General features: G+C 42.0%; 1 protein-coding gene across 1 annotated transcript in view; it reads left to right on the top strand.

Annotated features, from left to right (window-relative positions):
* Positions 1-8,572, top strand: part of FGD3 (FYVE, RhoGEF and PH domain containing 3) — a 95,055-nt gene extending 86,483 nt beyond the window's left edge. The window contains 2 exon segments of the mRNA XM_054281184.1: positions 785-925; positions 6,695-8,572. Of these exon segments, the coding sequence (XP_054137159.1) occupies positions 785-925; positions 6,695-6,919 (366 nt within the window). The 3' untranslated portion in view covers positions 6,920-8,572.
* The last annotated feature ends 9,624 nt before the right edge of the window (positions 8,573-18,196 follow it).

Below are 18,196 nucleotides of genomic sequence, written 5' to 3'. Positions count from 1 at the left end.
AGGAAGAGAGAGCCCTGTTGATCTGAAAAGCTGAGAAGCAAACCAATGAAATGGGACCCATGGCTTTACTTCAGAAAGCAGATTACAACAAAATGCTGTAAAAACCCAAGGAAAAGTATCATTTTTTCCCTCCTCTACTCAGGCTGCTAGTTTTTTTGTTAAATCTTCAAAGGATGAGGTAAAATGCAAGAAAGCCAGGGTATAGAAAGAAAAGATCAGTCAGTCTTTTTCTTTCCCTTCTATTGACGTTAAACTTTCTTAACAAGCTCAGTAGAATCTGAAGAGATTGCCACTTAACAAATGTTGTTAGCAGCTGCCAGAAATCTTTGGAAGGCTTCTGTGCAAATCCTAATGCAAACAGGAATTTTGATTTTCTTTGCTTCCTCCAGTTTTTTGTTTTGCACTCTGATTTGGCTCCACCATGCACAAGAGGTTCTGTTAATAAACCCTTTGCATTAATTTGAAGTCATCTCCCAGCCTACTTTGCTAAGCAAGAAATGAGGTGCATCATCTTAATTACCATTTTCAATTTACTGGGTGGAAGTTGAATTTAGCTTCATGTCTGCTGGGAATGGTGGTTCTGCCTCTGTTGCATGGAATTATGCTATTTCTTAATTGTATATAATAATTATTAATTTCTTATTTGGTTTTGGCCTACCCAACATTTGCCCTCAAGTGTTATTTGACTCTGCACCACTTGAGTATTTTATATTTAATTTTAAGTATTTTGCACACTTAAACATAAATGGAAACAGCTCTGTTTAATTTTTTCCCCATCATCCAGAAGCAAAGCATCCTTGTGGCTGAAAACAGCCTCTTCAGCAGCTACCTCCAGTTCCTTGAAAAAGGGAAGACTTGGAACAAAATGTGGGTGACCATCCCCAAGAGTGAACCTCTTGTCCTGTATCTGCAAGGAAGCAGCCAGGTGAGATGGCAATTATGAGGGCTAACACACAGAAAAAGAAAAGCATAAGTTTAAACATGTCGAGCTGAGAAATGGGTCAAAGGATTTGGCTTGGTTTCAACAACAGAACTGAATTTCCTATTCTGGATGGCACAAAGCCTCAGAGATTTTAGGTTACACCTTGTTATCTGTACTTACTGCTGATACCATTGTGAGCAAATATTAAAGCTCATTGCTTTTTCATTCAATTTTTTTTAAAAAAAGAGGACAAAACAAGGATAATTAGGTTATGCTTTAGCTTTTTTAAGGTTTTATACAGGTGTAATCGAAGGTTATATTAAGCTGTCATTAGGGAAAGCACTTTCCTGTTAAATATATAGAGCTGCAAAGGAGGCTGGATATTGCAATTGCTGGAGCTGCTGGTTCAGGCGTTTTTTTTTAAACCTAGTTCTGGATTGATGAGATAGAGGAATTTGTGAAAATGTAGATGTTCTTCAGCCTGAAAAATTATAAAGCTCCTTGTCATAGCATCATGGGGTTTTATCTTTAAGGGAAATACTGACATTTATAAAAGTTTTTTGTCTCTAAATGTACTGTTGAAGCTAACTAGCATTTGTGTGTGATGAAAATCAAGGGATAGAAACATCTATATCCAAACCAGAAATATCTCTCATGCTTCCTTAGCACTGAAGAACAACAGTGCTGAAAGGAGATTCCCCATATCCAGTTTTGCATTTGGCATTTGACACATTTATACACAGCTTTGTTTTATCTCCTGTGTGGGATGGAAGTAGTAATGGAACTGAATTCAGCCAGCAATTACCTTGCTGTAGTTGTAGCGATAAAAAGGTTTTCTTTTTATTAGCGTCTGCTTGTGGCTAGGATCAGTCAAGGAAATAAATTTTCCCTGTGATTTTATAAAGCATTTCAGAGTAAAGCTCACCCTTTATCTGATTGACAAATACTACACCTTGTCGTTAGAGCTGTGTTCATTTTGCAGCCTGTCAGCAGGAGCAGCTCTGGCTTTTAGAAAGTTTGTGTAATGTCTGAAACATGGTGCTCCAAAAGGCTGAAAGCTTGAATCTGGAGCTTCATGCCCCCTGGCTCCATCTGTGGTTCCAGCCCCGCAATGGGTAAGCCTCCAATTTGTCCTGCAGACAGCGTGGCTGAAATTATACATTGGAAAAGCAAACAGCCTCAGACAAACAGCCTGGCTTTCTCTGGAGCCAGGGTCTGGAGAAAGGAACAATGCTTTCAAAAGCCAAGCAGAGAGAACACCTTCACCCGCAGAACTTTTCAACTGATGCGCAAGCTGTGCCTCAGCCAAGGGCCAGTGCAAGCCCTGCATCCACACAAGCGAGCCAGATTGCCTCACACTTGGGCAAGGAGAGTGGGAATAGAGGGAGAGAAGTTTAAATTCTTTAGCCTTCCTCACACAGAAACGTGTGTCATCTAAGAGGTGGTGGGGGAGAGGTTGGGAGGAAGCAACACCCCTTACACAGTATGATTGAGAATTTCTCTTACTGCCCAACCGATTGTTGCACTACAGCACGAATAATAATCCATGGACATAAATCGCCTGCACTCAGTGCAAACTCGATGATTCTGCAGGCCCCACCTGACAGTCATGCAAAACCACAGATGGAAGCTGGGGGAACTTCTCTGCTTCAGTTGCTGTGTACTTTGTCCATGTCCTGCCAAATTTGATCTTGAGCCTCTGCTGATATTATTAGTGAGATCCTATTTTTTTAGGGAAAAAGGGTGCCTTTGGCACTGATTGTCAATTTTATGACAGTTAAATTTAGAGGTTAGTGTCCTCAACTATTTCAGGGGTGAGAGAATTCTCCCAATAAAGTATCAAGAAAGCAAAAGAACAAGGTTTATCTTACATTCCAAAACCAGCATTTACTGTCAGGAATGAGACTATGAACAAGAAGTTATTCCTTTCTTCAAGAGCCTGCCATTCCCATTTGTATATTTCAATTTGCATCCAACTGCAAGAAAAAATTAGGAAGTTCTATTTCTTTATATTAATCCAACATTCTTCTTAATTCTAATTTACACAGGATACACTAAAATTCTGAGGAAAATCTCTTCCAGAGCTTCATTACTGGTGTCTGAATGTCTGGAATCAGTTGGGAGGCACTCATATGCTTAAATATTCTTTTCCCAGGCATAGTTCTTTTTTGCATAACCACCTCTGTGGATCTCACAGACCTCTTTAGACCTGCAAAGAAGCATTTCAGTGCCTGAGATGTGTCTTTTGGGAATAATATTGCCAACAATATTATTAAACTCTTGAAACATAGAGTAAAGCATGACTGTAGAAGTTTGAAAGTCGGGGGATTATTGTTAAGAAGAACAGAAAGAATAGAGAATAGCTGCCTCTTGGGAAGAAGGAGCAAACCAAGCTGAATCTGGAGCTTTGAATACAGTGAAAGCTTCTTCCTCTGTGCCCCGGGCCCTCATGCCAAAGAAGGGATGCTAATGCAGGTACAAACCTGACTCACAGATTTAAAATAGCAAGAAAACTGCTCTTTTTACTCTTTTGTTCCAGGAGAATGAATTAATCTCCTGAGCATTCACAGTTCAAGTCTTGCATAAGACTTCACGCATCAGGTTTCCCAGTTTATTTAGGTTTGGGAATGATATGAATTTGATTTGTCCTCAAATGGCGTCACAATTTGTACAGCTGTTTGTCGTGCTCATCTCAGTGAAATTATAAGAGTTTACTTATAAGCAAAGGCCACTTCAAGTGTAAGGCGCAGCAGTTTTAAGATAAATTAGTCTTTTCAAGGGCTCCACCTGGACCGTGTGCCCCCGTTGGCCTTGTAAAATGCACAGCTATTTGCAAAGCTCTGACATGAACTTACCTGAGTGAGATGTGAAAAGGCTTCCAGGATAGCTGAAAAAGTAATGGATTTTGAAGAAATATGAAGGGTAAAACTAGTATAGCTAGAGCTGTACTAGTACATTAGCTATATTTATGTATATATCAGATATATAGCTATATTTATATATCTCTCAGATCAGGCTTGATCCAAGAGAAAATTTTGCTTTATAAAGAAGAGAAATTTTCCATTCATCATGTAAATGTGATTTACTTTTAGAAAATAAGGGAGTAGCTAAGTTTGAAATTGACCTCAGGGTTTTTTGAGAAGTTTGGGGTTTTTTGCTTGCCTGTTGATCCTGTTTAGTAGAAGCTTTACCTTGCCCTACACTAAACTCTGCTTGCCCTTTTTTGGTTCTGAAGATCACAGAAGTCTCTCGATGACTTGTGTAAGGTTGGGGTTAGATCATGAGTGGATAAAGAGTAGAGTTTGGGTAGAAAAAAACATGGATTTTCTAAGCCCACTTGGAAGTAGGAGGTGGATAATGCCTTTGGTGGGTCATTGTTGTCCAAAGGGCTTATACACTGCAAAGAACTGTGCAGTGCCAGAGGTGTGTCTGTAGGCAGGGGTGCCTGAAACAGAACTGCCTGTCTGGTGACCCTGAGTATTCTGTTCCCAAATCTTAATCCCTGGATGCTGCAATGGCCGTAACAAAACAATAAATACATGCTGCTCTAATGACCTAGATAAATAACCCATTTGTGTTGTGCTGCTGAGAGCCAGGATGAGTGCACAGTGCATGTGATTGCTGACAGTATTACACATCCACTAAATTTTTATCTATCACTCACACTATCTGAGGAAAATTATTGTAATCAGCCCTAAAGTGAAGCTCTTTCAGCACTGGGTATTTTGGTTTGATGAAATACCAGTATCTTGCAGTTGTACTATGTCGCACACAGAAATATTTTTTTTTAATACAGTCCAACCAGCCAAATCCTGTAGGCTCTTAAAAACATGAATTTCATCTCTCTTATAGGGCCTTTAAATCCTACTTACATACTCAGTATAAGGCTGGAATTCCTCATGGGTGCATAATAGCTGCTGGATTTGCTGGGCTTCAGGTAGGAGGGAAGGGCTCAGCGGCAAAGGACATGCACGGATGCTGCTGGTCCCAAAGAGAAGTCTGGATTGGGGGTGGGGTGTTCCTCAAGGCCAAGTGCTTCACCTTTACCTCTCAGTAGTACAGCTTTTCAGAGATAATGTAAATCCCTTCCTTTTGGATCAGGCAGGTACAGACAAAGTGTCAAGGGCAGCACATTAAGGGAGGATGCAAGACCAAAGGCAGACTGCTTAATTTGCCTGTGTCTGCACATGTTGGGTAGGTGCAACACATACAATTCAAACATCAATTTGCTCCTACAGTGCACTTTGTGGCTACAAATAATATCATTTGTCATTGTCATGGGCAACCTACAATTTTCCGTTTGACAAGTCTAAACGTCTGCTCTTCCAAACCAAGACCAGTGAAACAGGCATGGTTGAGCATGCATGTGCTCTTGTGCATTTGTGTTCATCAGTCTCATGTTTGCTTGCTTGAACAGTGCCACGTGTGCAGGAGCTGCTCTGTACATGCCAGTTCCTCTGCATGGGCAAGACCTTCCTGTTTTTAGGGATGTTGCTGTGGTTTCAGGGAATAGAAACTGTGCTGAATTTAGGACAACTAGTTACACTCAAATGGGAACTGAGTGTAACTTTAGTGTTTAGTCTAAAGCCGCCTTAAATCTTGTTGAACAGTGCTTGATCTTCAAGCAATTGGACTCTGGCATTTTTGCATGACAATAACAAGCAACGGGTGAATAAATCAAGAAGCCTGTATTGATAAACTATTAATTAACTGTGATACATTTTTTACTGTATTTCTTGCCAATTTAGTTCATGTATGTGTCTGCATTAATGTGAGCAGTTTTGGTACTTTAATTATTTTAGACAAAATGTGGAAAAAGTAGGCAACTTTTTTGACCATTGTTCTCAGAGTTTTGGTCCTCTTCCAGATTTACCAAGTCATCTGCATTTGGTGTGGGCTGACAAAAGAATGACTTTGCCACCTCTCTGTGGGATGCTTCGTTAGCTTTGGTATGGGGCTGCAACACAAGCAGCTGCTATAGAAGGAGGTAGCTTTGTACAGATGCTTGATGCCTGTGTGATTCAGACTTCAGTTTGGGGACTCATCTTTAGAAACACTTTGCTGGGAGCAGTTGAAGAGGTTGCTTGGCCATGGCACACCTTGCCTTGCTAAAATATGTCTTTCTTGAGAGATTAGGAAAGGAGTTGGTTGATGCTCAAGATGTGACTGTTAGAGAGCTGTATTGCTCCTTAGATCTGTGAGTCAATCTGGCTTTGAAAGCATGGTCAAGAATTTGAGCACTGGCTTTCTTGACATCTCCCAAAAGCATCATAAATTACTGAAAATCAAAAATTGTCTTTTCTGTCAAAGACTTTTCCCTTGCCCTTTAGTTGCCTAGGTATCTCAGAGGGTCCAGCTTTGCTCAATTGCTTCCTTTTAACCAATCCTACAAAATATCCCATGATGTTCAAAAGGGACAACATCAAACTCTTCTAGGCTGGCTCCCGTTGCCTGTACCTAATGCAGAGGTAGTTGTGCAAAAGGCACACGCATAAGTTACATGAAATTATATGAAAATCCCTGGCCATATTTACTGTGAAAGGAAATCAGTGAGGTAAGAATAAAGCACCACTAGGTCATTGCTTTTTGCTGGTTTAAGCTGAGCAGTCGGTATTGCCTTGTCCCACTTCCTTCGTTGCAGCTGAACGAGGAGCTGGGACTGCGTCTGTGTGCTTCCTGCAGTGTGTGCCTGCTGGCTCCATGCACTGTACCCCCCTCCCACCTCAGACTGCATTTCCTCCTGAACCCTCACATTTGTTTTCTCTCCTTTAGGATGGACGAAGCCCACGTCCAATCCCTCTGCCTGGCTATGAAGTCAGTTTACCAGGTTCTGGTGAGAAGTTTGATCTGAAGCACGTTTTTAAGCTTTGCCAGTCCCATCAAACTCTCTATTTCAGTGCAGAAGATGAAGAGCTGCAAATGAAATGGATGGAAATTCTCACCAAAGCTGCCAAAGGAGAGACTGAGGATACAGCTGAAGGGCTCAGCAACCCATAGAGCAAGTTTCATTTAGTTTCTTTCCTACATGCTATAAACCATCACTTGAATTTGGTATTCATGGCACTTTGGAATCTACATGGCTTTATATTTTCATGTGTCTGCATAGGAAGTTCAGTGGTTTCTCACCTTTTATTGTACATTTTTCAAGTACAGTAGTTACCTGCCATATATTATGTTAAAGAAAGAAGTAGTTATAGTTGTTGGTGGTGTCGATGCTGGTTTTAAAACAAAAGGCAAGGAGCAAAGCATTAATTTTAACAAAGGTAATGGAAAATCATCAGTCTTGTTTTCCTAAATGTATATTTTCCAGTCCTTTTGATTGCTGTTGAGTGCAGGATGTGTATATTCTGTGATTAGTTCTATAAATGCTGCCTTTTAAGTTAAATGTTGTAAAGGCTTGTGCTGGCCACTGACATTCCATTCTCTGCCTCGCCCTCCCGGTAAGGTCTTTGTGATGTGTGAGCAATGTACTGAGTATTTTCCTGTTGCTAAAACCATGTCTCTGCTGTTTTGAGATGAGCTGTTCAAATGACAAATAGTGTAGAAGGGACTTCTAAAAATGACTGCAAGTGGTGCAGAACAGAACATTAAGAAGTCTCATGGATTTTAAGCATTTATTATATTGATTGCTTTCTTCTGGAAACAATACCTTCCTTCCTTCTATTGGAACTCATTTTGATGTAAGTGAACAAACATTTTATACTGCAAACTGGGTTATGATCAATAAACAAAAACATTTTTAGTACATACCATACAAAAAAGTGACTTTTTTGTTGTATTGGTTAATTAAAGTGGCCTAGATTTTATTTATATAATTTGTAAATAATGTTTCATAAGTATTTTAAGAATTTTTAAAAGACCTCGGCTAATTAACAGGATTTATTACATAGTGTAAGAGATATTTGTATGAACTGAATTTGTAATTTAATTTTCCTGTTCACCTGTTTTTGTCTTATTTTCAAACATAAATGCTTATCTATTTAAATAAAAATTCCTGCAGTTAACTCCTGAGCCAGATTTCCTAGGCACAGCAAAGTTTAGGTCAACATTTAATATAGGTTAAAAAAAATTATAAAAGTCTAAAACAAACAAAAAAAAAAAAAGGCATGTTTGTTCCTAGTCGTAGTAAGCATGTAGTATCGATCAAAATGAAATAAAATCTGTCACAGTACTGTATTTTTTAATGGTTTGGTTTAACTTTTGTTTCCTCTTCAGCCTTCTACATTTTCTGATATTGATAGAGAGGAATAAATGCTCCATACAGACAGAGTTTTTTAGGATTATTAAAAATTAGTGATCTGCATCAGTGAGTATTTTTCAGACCTACAGAAGAGGACTTATCCTTGTTTGGGGTTTGGTTTATTTTTTACATTGGTGAATAAATCATATATCTGAAGTCCATGATGATAAAAAATTATAGGCCATGTATTTGATTATCTACTGGAAAATTTTCTTGAGACTTGCATGTTTCTTCCCTATCCACCCTCTCCCAACAGTCTACACAGAAAAGACTTCTTGAAGAGTAGCTTTTACCATGAATAGGATTTTTTTCCAGTGTGTGTTATTTCTTCTCCCAAGCTTCCTTGAAAATATAATGATGTAGAGTGCTTGAAAATTTACTCTTTTAGAAACATTTCTGGTTTGGAGGTGGGCTTTTTGTTTGTTTCTTTGTTTATTTACAATGTACTAGCATTCTCTCATTCTGTGATTTTAAGCAAATCAAGGGAAATGTGCATAGTGAGTACATTAACAAACCAACACGCAGCAATGCAAGAGCAAAGCACCCTCAGAGAAGAGCCCTAGGCTACAGAATGCTGTTGTAGGAGAGTCTCTCTTGGTCGGCACTGACTGACTAGCACAAGGCCCCAGAATACAGTGCTGCTGTGAAACCACAATCAAGCTCTGAGAAATCACCACACATCTCTGAAGGCTTGTCCTAAATGTACAGCAGGATCTAATCTCATCCAGATCAAAGGCTGGAGGGTTAGGACCTTTGTTTCATTCTCCTTCCTCATCTTCTCTCCTTCGGAAGGAAGTAGGAACTCCCAGAGCTGAAGAAATAGGTGTTGCTGACAGTATTTGTCATAAAAGCTGTAAGCTTTAGACTTTCCTTTGTCATAAAAGCTGTGCTGCTTAGCTCAGCCTGCTTCTGTGCAGAGGGTTAGCACAGGGATTAAGCATCCCATAAATACTACATATGCCTTCGTATTAGTGCATAAATAAGATTTAAGCTGCTAATAGCCCCTTTCTAGCTCTGCATAGAGCTGAATTATATATGCTGGCCATGATGAGACCTGAGGAAAAAAAAATTTAAATGTGGCTGCAGCAGTTAAGTTCAACCAGGGGACTGAATTTTGATTAAGTGGGGATTAAAAGCGCAATACCCATAGCTGTGGTGTCCTGACATCAGCAGATTTCACAAAATATGCCAAAATATCACAATAAGCCAAGAACCTTCTCTGTGCATGAAGGATGTGACCTGTGGAGCTGCACCAACAAATCTTCTCCACTTTGCTGCTTGCAACCATGAAGTAAAACGCACCAGGTCTTTCTGAATCTGCCTGTCAGGTCAAGGCACTGGACCCTACCTGCCAGATAGACACAACATTCTTGCTCTGAGCATGGCTGGTGCAGAATTAAACCAAGCTGTGGTGCTCTGGGCTCTCAGGCACTGCAGGATGCCAAAGTTCTGCTGTGTTTGGGAGCTAAACCTCACAAATCTTGAGAGAGCTTTCTTGGTCCTTCCTGTCAACAGCTGGATAAACCTTTCCTTTGCTTTGCTGCTCCAGGAGCTGCTGTCTCTCTTCAAGGTGCCCATCATCTCTTGCCTGAATTAAACTGATGTCTGTCATTTTTTTTCTGTAAATTGGCAATCACAGATAAAGGGTTTGAACAACCCTGGATTTCTTTCAGGAAGATTTCATTAACAAATCAATTAGCTGTATTTAATCTCATTTCCACAAATTTTTCATTCTGAGTGTTTATTTATTAATTTTCCTATTAAAATGTGGTGTTATGCCTTCAGAAATAAGAGCTGGTAAAGGCAAAAATACAAAGAACTGGCAAGAGAAAAAGGCAGTGACAGAGCAGACAGACGGGGCCAGTATCCAATTATTTTTTCTTTCCTGGAGGTGGGATGCATGTTGGTGGGTGGCTTATTTTGTAGATGGTGAGAAAGTGAAGCGATCAGGATGAGGAACGACATTGAACTACAGCTCTGAGAAACACAGCATTCCAGAAATTATCTGGATCCAGTTGATTCACCTACATTTGAGCCTTTGGTACTGTACAAGCAATACCTGAGCTCTACCGCTGTCATCTTTGAGCTTGGACGAGACTCACTGTCAACACCAAGACTACAAAAAATCAAACCAGTCAGTTAAGAGGTTTTATTTGAAATCAGTGTCTCCATTCAAAATGATGAAGAAGGAAGTTGGGGTTTTGCTAAATGATGTGTGACCTTTTAGTATCTCTGGCCCCAGATTGCTCACGGGTATCTAAAGTGTCAGGGGTATTGTGTCCAGGGTCCATCAGGGGCAAAGTCAGCATGGACAAATCTACTAAGAAACAAGAAAACTGGGAAATCTGCTGTGTCTGCTGCAGACCGTCAGCACCAGGGAATCTGGGCCAGGTTTTCACAGAGGCAAATGGGACTGATCCATTCAGATGGACTATTTATTATTTGCCTTAATGTCTTATAAAAGGCTAGATTTCAGTGTGCTCATTTGGTTTACTCATCTTCCAGCTGTGATGGGTTACACAGGGTTCATTGACTGAGGGTTTAGGAGAACTAGTGCCACCATATCAATGCCTGGTTGTGATCAAATAAGGGTTTTTGCTCAATCATAGAATCACAGTATCGTATGGATGGGAAGGGACTTTGAGATCATCTTGTTCCACCTCCTACGATGGGCAGGGACATCTTCTACTGTCCCAGGGTGTTCCAAGCCCCAGTGCCCAAGCTGGCCTTGGACTTTCACAGGGATGGGGCAGCCACAGATTCTCTGGGCATCCTGTGCCTGGGTCTCACCACCCTCACAGGGAAGAATTAATTTATTTCTTAAATCTGAACCCCATGAGTCCTCACGAGGGGAGGACAATCATATACATGTCTGTAAAACTGCTTCTAAAGGTGATGCAAGGGAGGGAATCCCAGATCTTTTGTTTTCATGGAATTCCTTGTCACTGACAGATGCTCACAGCTTCTTGAGAGAGAAAGATGACAAAGCTGTGAGTTTCTTGTTTTTGCTGAAGCTGCTCAGAGAGATAAAATACAGTAGAGCAGTGAAAATGGGGGATATGTTTTTATGTCCATTTTAAGCATCTTCAGAGACGGAACAAAGTAGTCACTGTGTGCTGGAGCACACTGAGACTGTGTGTATGTCCTTCTCCAACACTGATGTGGACATGAGGCTTGTCGATTTGGGAGGTGAGCACCTGTACCTGCGCAGAGCACACAGCTTAGCCAGGTGAGGAACCTGTCTCCAAAGCAGATGTGAAGGAACATGTGTGACTGCCAGCTGCCTGATGCTCAAAGATATCCCAAGCTAGAGATGGCCTGGCTTTTAATAACCCCGTAGAGGATTTCTGACCTAGAACTTAGCCAATTATATTTTTCACTGTAATTTTTGTTTTTTTAATATCCACAATATCTTGTGTCAAAGAATTCTGTACCTAAACCCCACTTTGGCTAGAAAGGTTCTTCCCTTTTTTGAATCTGTAGTGCTGGCACCTTCCAGGCCTGGCCTGGGAAGCAGCACTGAACAGCTTCCCTGTAACCTTCCTCAGGACCCTGAGGTTGCACAGAACTCTCCTGGGTCTTCCCAGGTGTCTCATTCTGTAACTAAAGAGTCTGTTTCTTTGTTCCTTGCTGGGTAGCTCTGATCACATTTATTTCCCCTCCTTGAGTCTCTTTTCTTTGGCCACACAGGACATGAGGTGGGTCAAGGGCAGATGCTGGGGCAGGGAATTTTTTTTCTCACATTTCTGTCCCAGACTGTTTATATCTGGGGCAAAGGATACTTGAATATTCTCTTTTTTCAGCATCTTGTGCCATTTTGACTGTCTTGAACAATAGTGATGTGCCAGGGCTTTGCTGGTGGGCAATACTTCCCTTGTTCAGTCCCTTAAGCCAGCTGGAAGAAGAAATATTAACCAATATCAGTTCAGTCTGTTTTGAAGTTGATGCTGGACATGTGTACGCATATCCTTCAATCACTGCCCTTTGCTAAATGAGCAAACTAACAATGTTGCAGAGCATCTGTGCAATTACATTTGAATGCACCACTCAGAGACCTTGACAAATCCATTATGTGAATTGAAAAGTGCAAAAGGTTAAAATAAAAATTGCTTAATAGAATTGCAACAATATAGTATTTGCAGGGATCTCTGTGGCAGGGAGGACTCCATCTTATCATAAGGCTAATTAATTACTTTATAATACTATATTATTCTATATTATATTACACTATATTATATTACATCTAAACTGAATCTGCCAAGCACTCAACTGCACACAACTGCACAGCATCTTGTGACTGTCAGCTAACAGTCCTGACACACACTCCCTCGGCCCTGATAGGCCAAGGAAACAAAACATCACTTTGGGTAAACAATCTCCATATTGCATTCTACCTTTATACAAACACAGGCACAGCAAATGAGACAAAAAATATTTTTCCTTTCTCTGAGGTTCAGAGAATGTGAAACGCAGAAATATGCTTGGGAAGAATTGTGCCTTGCTTTTCTCTGTGAAGAGAAATGTGGTGACACACCAATCCATTTAAAATTTCACGGAGGAAATGCAGAGCTGTGAAAAGTACTGAGCGTCCACCATAAAATAAAAGAAATCTTTATTTGCTAGAATGGACACTAGGCAGCTCCTTGGCTGGTGTAAATTGATGGATTTCATTACAGCTCTCTGTTGAATTAGCTGAGGATCCAACCATATAGTTTTGTTTGATCTTCAAGCATTTCTGCTACCTACCAAGACTGAGATAGTCAGCGATTTACAGCACAGCTTTTGCTGTCCCTAGATGCACAAGAAACTTGAGCACGATGTCCGCGCCACATTTGGAGACAAGACCCAGCAGGTTTTCATTGGTCTTGGCTTGCAAATAGTTGATGTTTTCCCTCTACGGTGGATTTCCCGCCATTTCTCCTAGCACGGAGAAAACCTGACACTACAGTATTATTCCAATAGCTGCTAATTTTTTTTTTGCCTGAGATCAATTTTGTGTCAAATTTGTGGCATGTTAGCAATTCTTCCCTGATTTCTGAAGTATGCAGTAGGTTTAGGATAATAATGCATTTCTATAAGTCTGTAATGAAATTGTCACTCAGGAACAGTACACTAACGCTTTACTATGCTCCTTAGAGAATGCTTCCTTTTGCTGTTTTGAAAGGATAAAAGCAAATCTAATATGCATCTCATGCAAGGGTCTGAAGCACTTGCTGGTGTCACATGAGCTCAATCCTCTTCTGAGTTATGCAGATCAGATCCCCAGGATTTGATCACATGTGCCAACTTCACCACACCAACCTTACCAAGGCGCAGTGGTTCAGGACAGGTTCTGAGCCGGTTCCACCAAGTGAGTGGTGTTTCTCTGAAATGAGGGAAATTTACTTGATATTCACCACGGTATAGAGCAATAAGACAAGGGGAAGCAACTGTAAACTGAAGGAGGGCAGTATTGGACTGGATATTAGGAATAAATTCTTTACTAGAAGGGTGGTGAGGCCATGGCACAGGCTCCCCAGAGAATCTGTGGCTGCCCCATTCCTGGGAGCGTCCAAGGCCAGGCTGGAGGGTCTTGAAGCAGCCTGGGCTAGTGGAAGGTGTCCCTGGCCAGTGTAGGGGGTGGAACTGGATGGACTTTAAGGTCCCCTAACCATTCTGTTTCTGTTTGCTTGAAGTTTATAAAATATAAATCTCATCTCTGGTAGAGAATGACCAGGTATAGAATGAATATCCTGACATTTGTAAAAAGTAGATATTAGGAGAAGGAAATTAATAAATGAATTTGTAAGGCCATGTCTGCTTAACTGGAATTGTTCTGATTAGCCTCAAACAATGCTGGAGGAGATAGCTTTTGTGAGTGTTCACAGCAACATTATATCTTGGACTGAAGACACGAATGCTTGTTCTCAGAGTGTTTGTTTTTCTAAGCTACTGACAAACAGAATGTGTATTGATGCCACTTGGCCTGTCACACTGTATTTATTCATTTCTATAAAAGAAGGAACAAAAATGTTCCCTCCTCAAATTAGTTTAGCGTTTTCAGGCTCGGATGGGATATATCTGCTGTGTTTTTCTATACTGTGCCACTGGACTGCACTTAATGGTAATACAAGAAAATAGTTCCTGGCTGTGGCCCCAAGCTGAATCCACCATCTCCCTAACACCTACTAGAAACAAGGAAAACACACTGGAGTTTGCAGCAAGCAAGCAGGTCACATGTAATCAGCCATGAGCCATCTTTACACGAGCACAGCAGAGCTCTGTGCCACTGATGGCCCAGGGGAGTCACCAGAGGAGCCAAAATGGAGCTGGGCATGGGCATACAGCGTGTCCTTGGCAGAAAGGACTCTCCAGGTCCCTGCATGCTGTATTCCCTGGTACAGGACTGTGGAAGAATAGAATGTAAGAAAATAAAGATAGTGCAGAAGGTAGTTTCACACCTGAGGAGTTGCAGCTGTGCTAATCACCAAAGATTAGGAACAGGCCTGCCCTTAATAGGCCACAGCTGTGTCCAATAAGAAGACAAGTGCTACAAAAGAGTGGGTTAGCTGGTTAAGGAGAGGGATGGAGTTTGTTGGTTGTGCTGTGAAGAAGGAGTCAGTGCTGTGAGGAGTTGGCCATGAGAAACCACTGAGAAGGTATGGGAGCTTCACAATATGATGGCAACTGTTGGCGACCCTGATATGATTCTGACATGATCCTGTGGTGATTCAGGTAGAAAACTGTAGAGAGAACAGTAAGGAGGTGATCCTGTTGTGGTTTGGGGAAAAAGGACTTAAGTAAGACAGTGGAGTCAGGTAGACCAAGAGCCTGAGTGCCTAAAAATCCGCGTGAGCATTAGCTAGGCAGACCTGGGAGCCTAGAAGTTGGGACAATGTATGGGATATTACCCCCAAGAAGAAGAGTGCTGGATATGAGGAGTAGATGCCACACACTTTGCTTATTTGGTGCATTGGAGCAAGCCCCGTGCCCCCTGCCAAGGTATGGCTGCAGTCCAGAGGGGACCCAGGACGGTGCCGGGTTCCCCCTGAGTGGCAGTGTGTGCAGCAGGGCACAATGGGAAAGGCGCTACTACGTGAACAGACAGCACGTAAGAGAAGTTCTCTAAAACTGTGTCGTGGCCATCTCCACAGCAGCCCGGTGTGATTGGGGATTGGGCTGAAGGGCAAGGTGCAGCCAGAGAGGGAGCCCAGCGCAGCACTGAGAGCAGCAGGGGATGCTGCCTGGTCCGCACCTGATGAATTTCAACACCTGGAGCACAGGTGAGCCGCGGGAGACACAATGGGAAATAACATATCAAGTGAAGAATAGATTGTTTCATCAACATGGAAAACAGAGCAAGAGAGGCTTGAGGTGGCCAACTAATACAACAAAGAACTGTAGAAGAAAGAAGAGAATTATTAAAAGAGCAGTTGGAGCTGGGGACAGAGTAGCTCCATCATTCAGTACGGTGTGTTTGTTTGCTGATGAAACGTGCATTTTGTTTGTGAATGGCAACTATTAATCTTTGATTAGGCATAAATGTAAAAGTTTATATTCCATAAGCATAAGTACACTCGACAGATACTGGATCGATGTTCTTCAAATTCTATAGCTATTGATAAAATTCTGTAACTGTTGATTTGTTACTATCCTAATACATAGCCTTTAACTTATTCTTGTGAGTTGCCTTATAAGTTGTACATCTATGGATATTGTCAATATTCTAGAAGTGTAAGTTTCTGATAATATGTAATGTAAGTTTGAGTAATAAATCAAGGTCAGCCCACAGACACATTCCAGAGTTAAACAGAAATTACACAAAAGATGATTGTACTGGGTTTACTATCTTTTGCAAATGGCCCTGCAAAAGATAGTAAACACAACATTAGTTTATTAAAAGCCTTAGGTTGATGTTCTTGCTGTGACATGTTGCCTGAACATTTGTATACTGTTAGTCCTAAGTGAGATATGTGAATATGTTATAATATCAATTTACTCAAACATATCTTTCCAGAGATGGTGCAACTCTGTAATTAAAAGAAAAGGGGGAATTGTGGAGGGATAGAATGTAAGAAAATATAGTGCAGAAGGTAGTCTCACACCTGAGGAGTTGCAGCTGTGCTAATCACCAAAGATTAGGAATGGGCCACAGCTGCGTCCAATAAGAAGACAAGTGCTACAAAAGAGTGGGTTAGCTGGCTGAGGAGAGAGATGGAGTTTGTTGGCTGTACTGTGAAGGAGGAGGAGTCAGTGCTGTGAGGAGTTGGCCATGAGAAATCACTGAGAAGGTATGGGAGCTTCACAATATGATGACAACACAGGACCAGGTTGGTTTCTTCCACACTGGAGAGCATCACTCCTCCCTGCTTAGAGAAGCCACACTTTATTCCCACATCTATCATAAAATCACAGAATGGTTTAGGTGGCCAGTAACCTTAAACCCCATCTCGTTCCACTTCCTGCCTTGAGTGCTGTGTCCAGTTCTGGGCCCCCCAGTTTAGGAAGGACATGGAGGGGCTGGAGCATGTCCAGAGAAAGTCAACAAGGCTGGTGAGGGGTCTGGAACACAAGTCCTCTGAGGTGCAGTTGAGAGAGCTGCGGTTGTTGATCCTGGAGAAGAGGAAGCTCATCAGTCCTCATCACTTTCTACAACTCTCTGACAGGAGAGTGCAGCCAGGTGGGGGCTGGGCTCTTCTCCCAGGCAATCAACATGAGGATAAGATGAGACAGCCTTAAGCTGCCCCAGGGTAAGTTTAGGCTTAACATAAAGAAAAGATTGTTCACAGAAAGAGCGCTTTGGTATTGGAAAGGGCTGCCCAGGAAGGTGGTGGAGTCACCATCCCTGGAGATGGTTAAGAAAAGACTCGACATGCCACTCGGTGCCATGGTATGGTTGACAAGGTGGTGTTAGGTCATAGGTTGGACTAGGTCATCTCAAAGGTATTTCCAACCTAGTTAATCCTGTGATACTGTGAGTGAAGCTTATAGCTGGGAGAGGAGGAAGAGGCAAAGTTGGGGGCAGAGTGAAGCCATGTCCCTGGGCCAGCAGCACACCACTGATGCAGTAAGGGCAACAGAACTGACAACCCACCGGATCATTTCATGTCACTGCTAAAGTTCACATTTTTCTTTCAGCAATCTAATTGTTGAGTTTTTAGCTATCACACCCGTGCATGTGTGATCTAACTAAACAGAAGCTGAGGCTGAGAGCTAATATTCTCCTTTTCAAGAGTTACAGAACAAGCAACAGAGTCTGCCTAAGGCTCTGAGCAGCGTCGGCAAACCCAGGAGTCGCTGCCTGGGTCTGAGGGGCTGATGCTCAGCTGAGCCAGCCTCAGCTCCTGAGGCTCAGGGAAGAAGGGGGTGGCAGCAGGGCCAGCCAGGAGAGGAGAAAGGGGATCAGCTTGCTGCTGCTGGAGGGCTGGAAAGCTGCCATCACTGACTGGATCTGGGAGCATGTCCCTGTTTGGGTGGGCAGTGAGTGGCAGGCCGTCCCTGTCTGGTGCCTGCAGCTGTCCAGGCAGCTTTGCTGGGGACTGTCACTTCAGTAGTCTTGTGCCCTTGGCATGCCTGGGGCTAGCTCTAATAACTAGGATTAAAAGAAAGGCAATGTCTTAGGGCAGTTTAGTGAACTCCAACAGTTAAATAATCCCTAAGAAAAAGTAGCAAGTGTCTGGCTGAGGTTGCATGGCTTCCCCTAATGCTCAAGGTGAAACCAGCGGCATTAAAAATTATGAAAGCACTCACTTGCAGCTAGGAGGTGAGTGATGTTCTGGGGTGTCAGGCCACAGGGCTGCCTGTGGTGTTCCAGGGCATGTGGAGCAAAACCAATGCTGTTGCTGATTTGCTTACAAAGCAAATCTGAATGCTGCCATGAGGTGAGTGGAATTCAGGTGCTGCTGCTGAATTTTCTTCTGTAAGTGCTTGTAAGGAAAGATTTGACTTGCTTGTGTACACTTGCGTTCAACTTGCATTTGTAACAGCAGCTGCAGGGGTACTGGCTTACAGAAAAAACTACTTCTCTGTCTTTGGTAATCCTCTGGTTTCACTGG

This window comes from Melozone crissalis, unplaced genomic scaffold (genome assembly GCF_028551555.1).
Source record: "Melozone crissalis strain CALT ecotype California unplaced genomic scaffold, PUWL_Pcris_2 ptg000029l_1, whole genome shotgun sequence".
NCBI lineage: Eukaryota > Metazoa > Chordata > Aves > Passeriformes > Passerellidae > Melozone > Melozone crissalis.
Note: the sequence above shows the minus strand (reverse complement) of the source record. Positions and strands in the feature narration are given on the sequence as shown.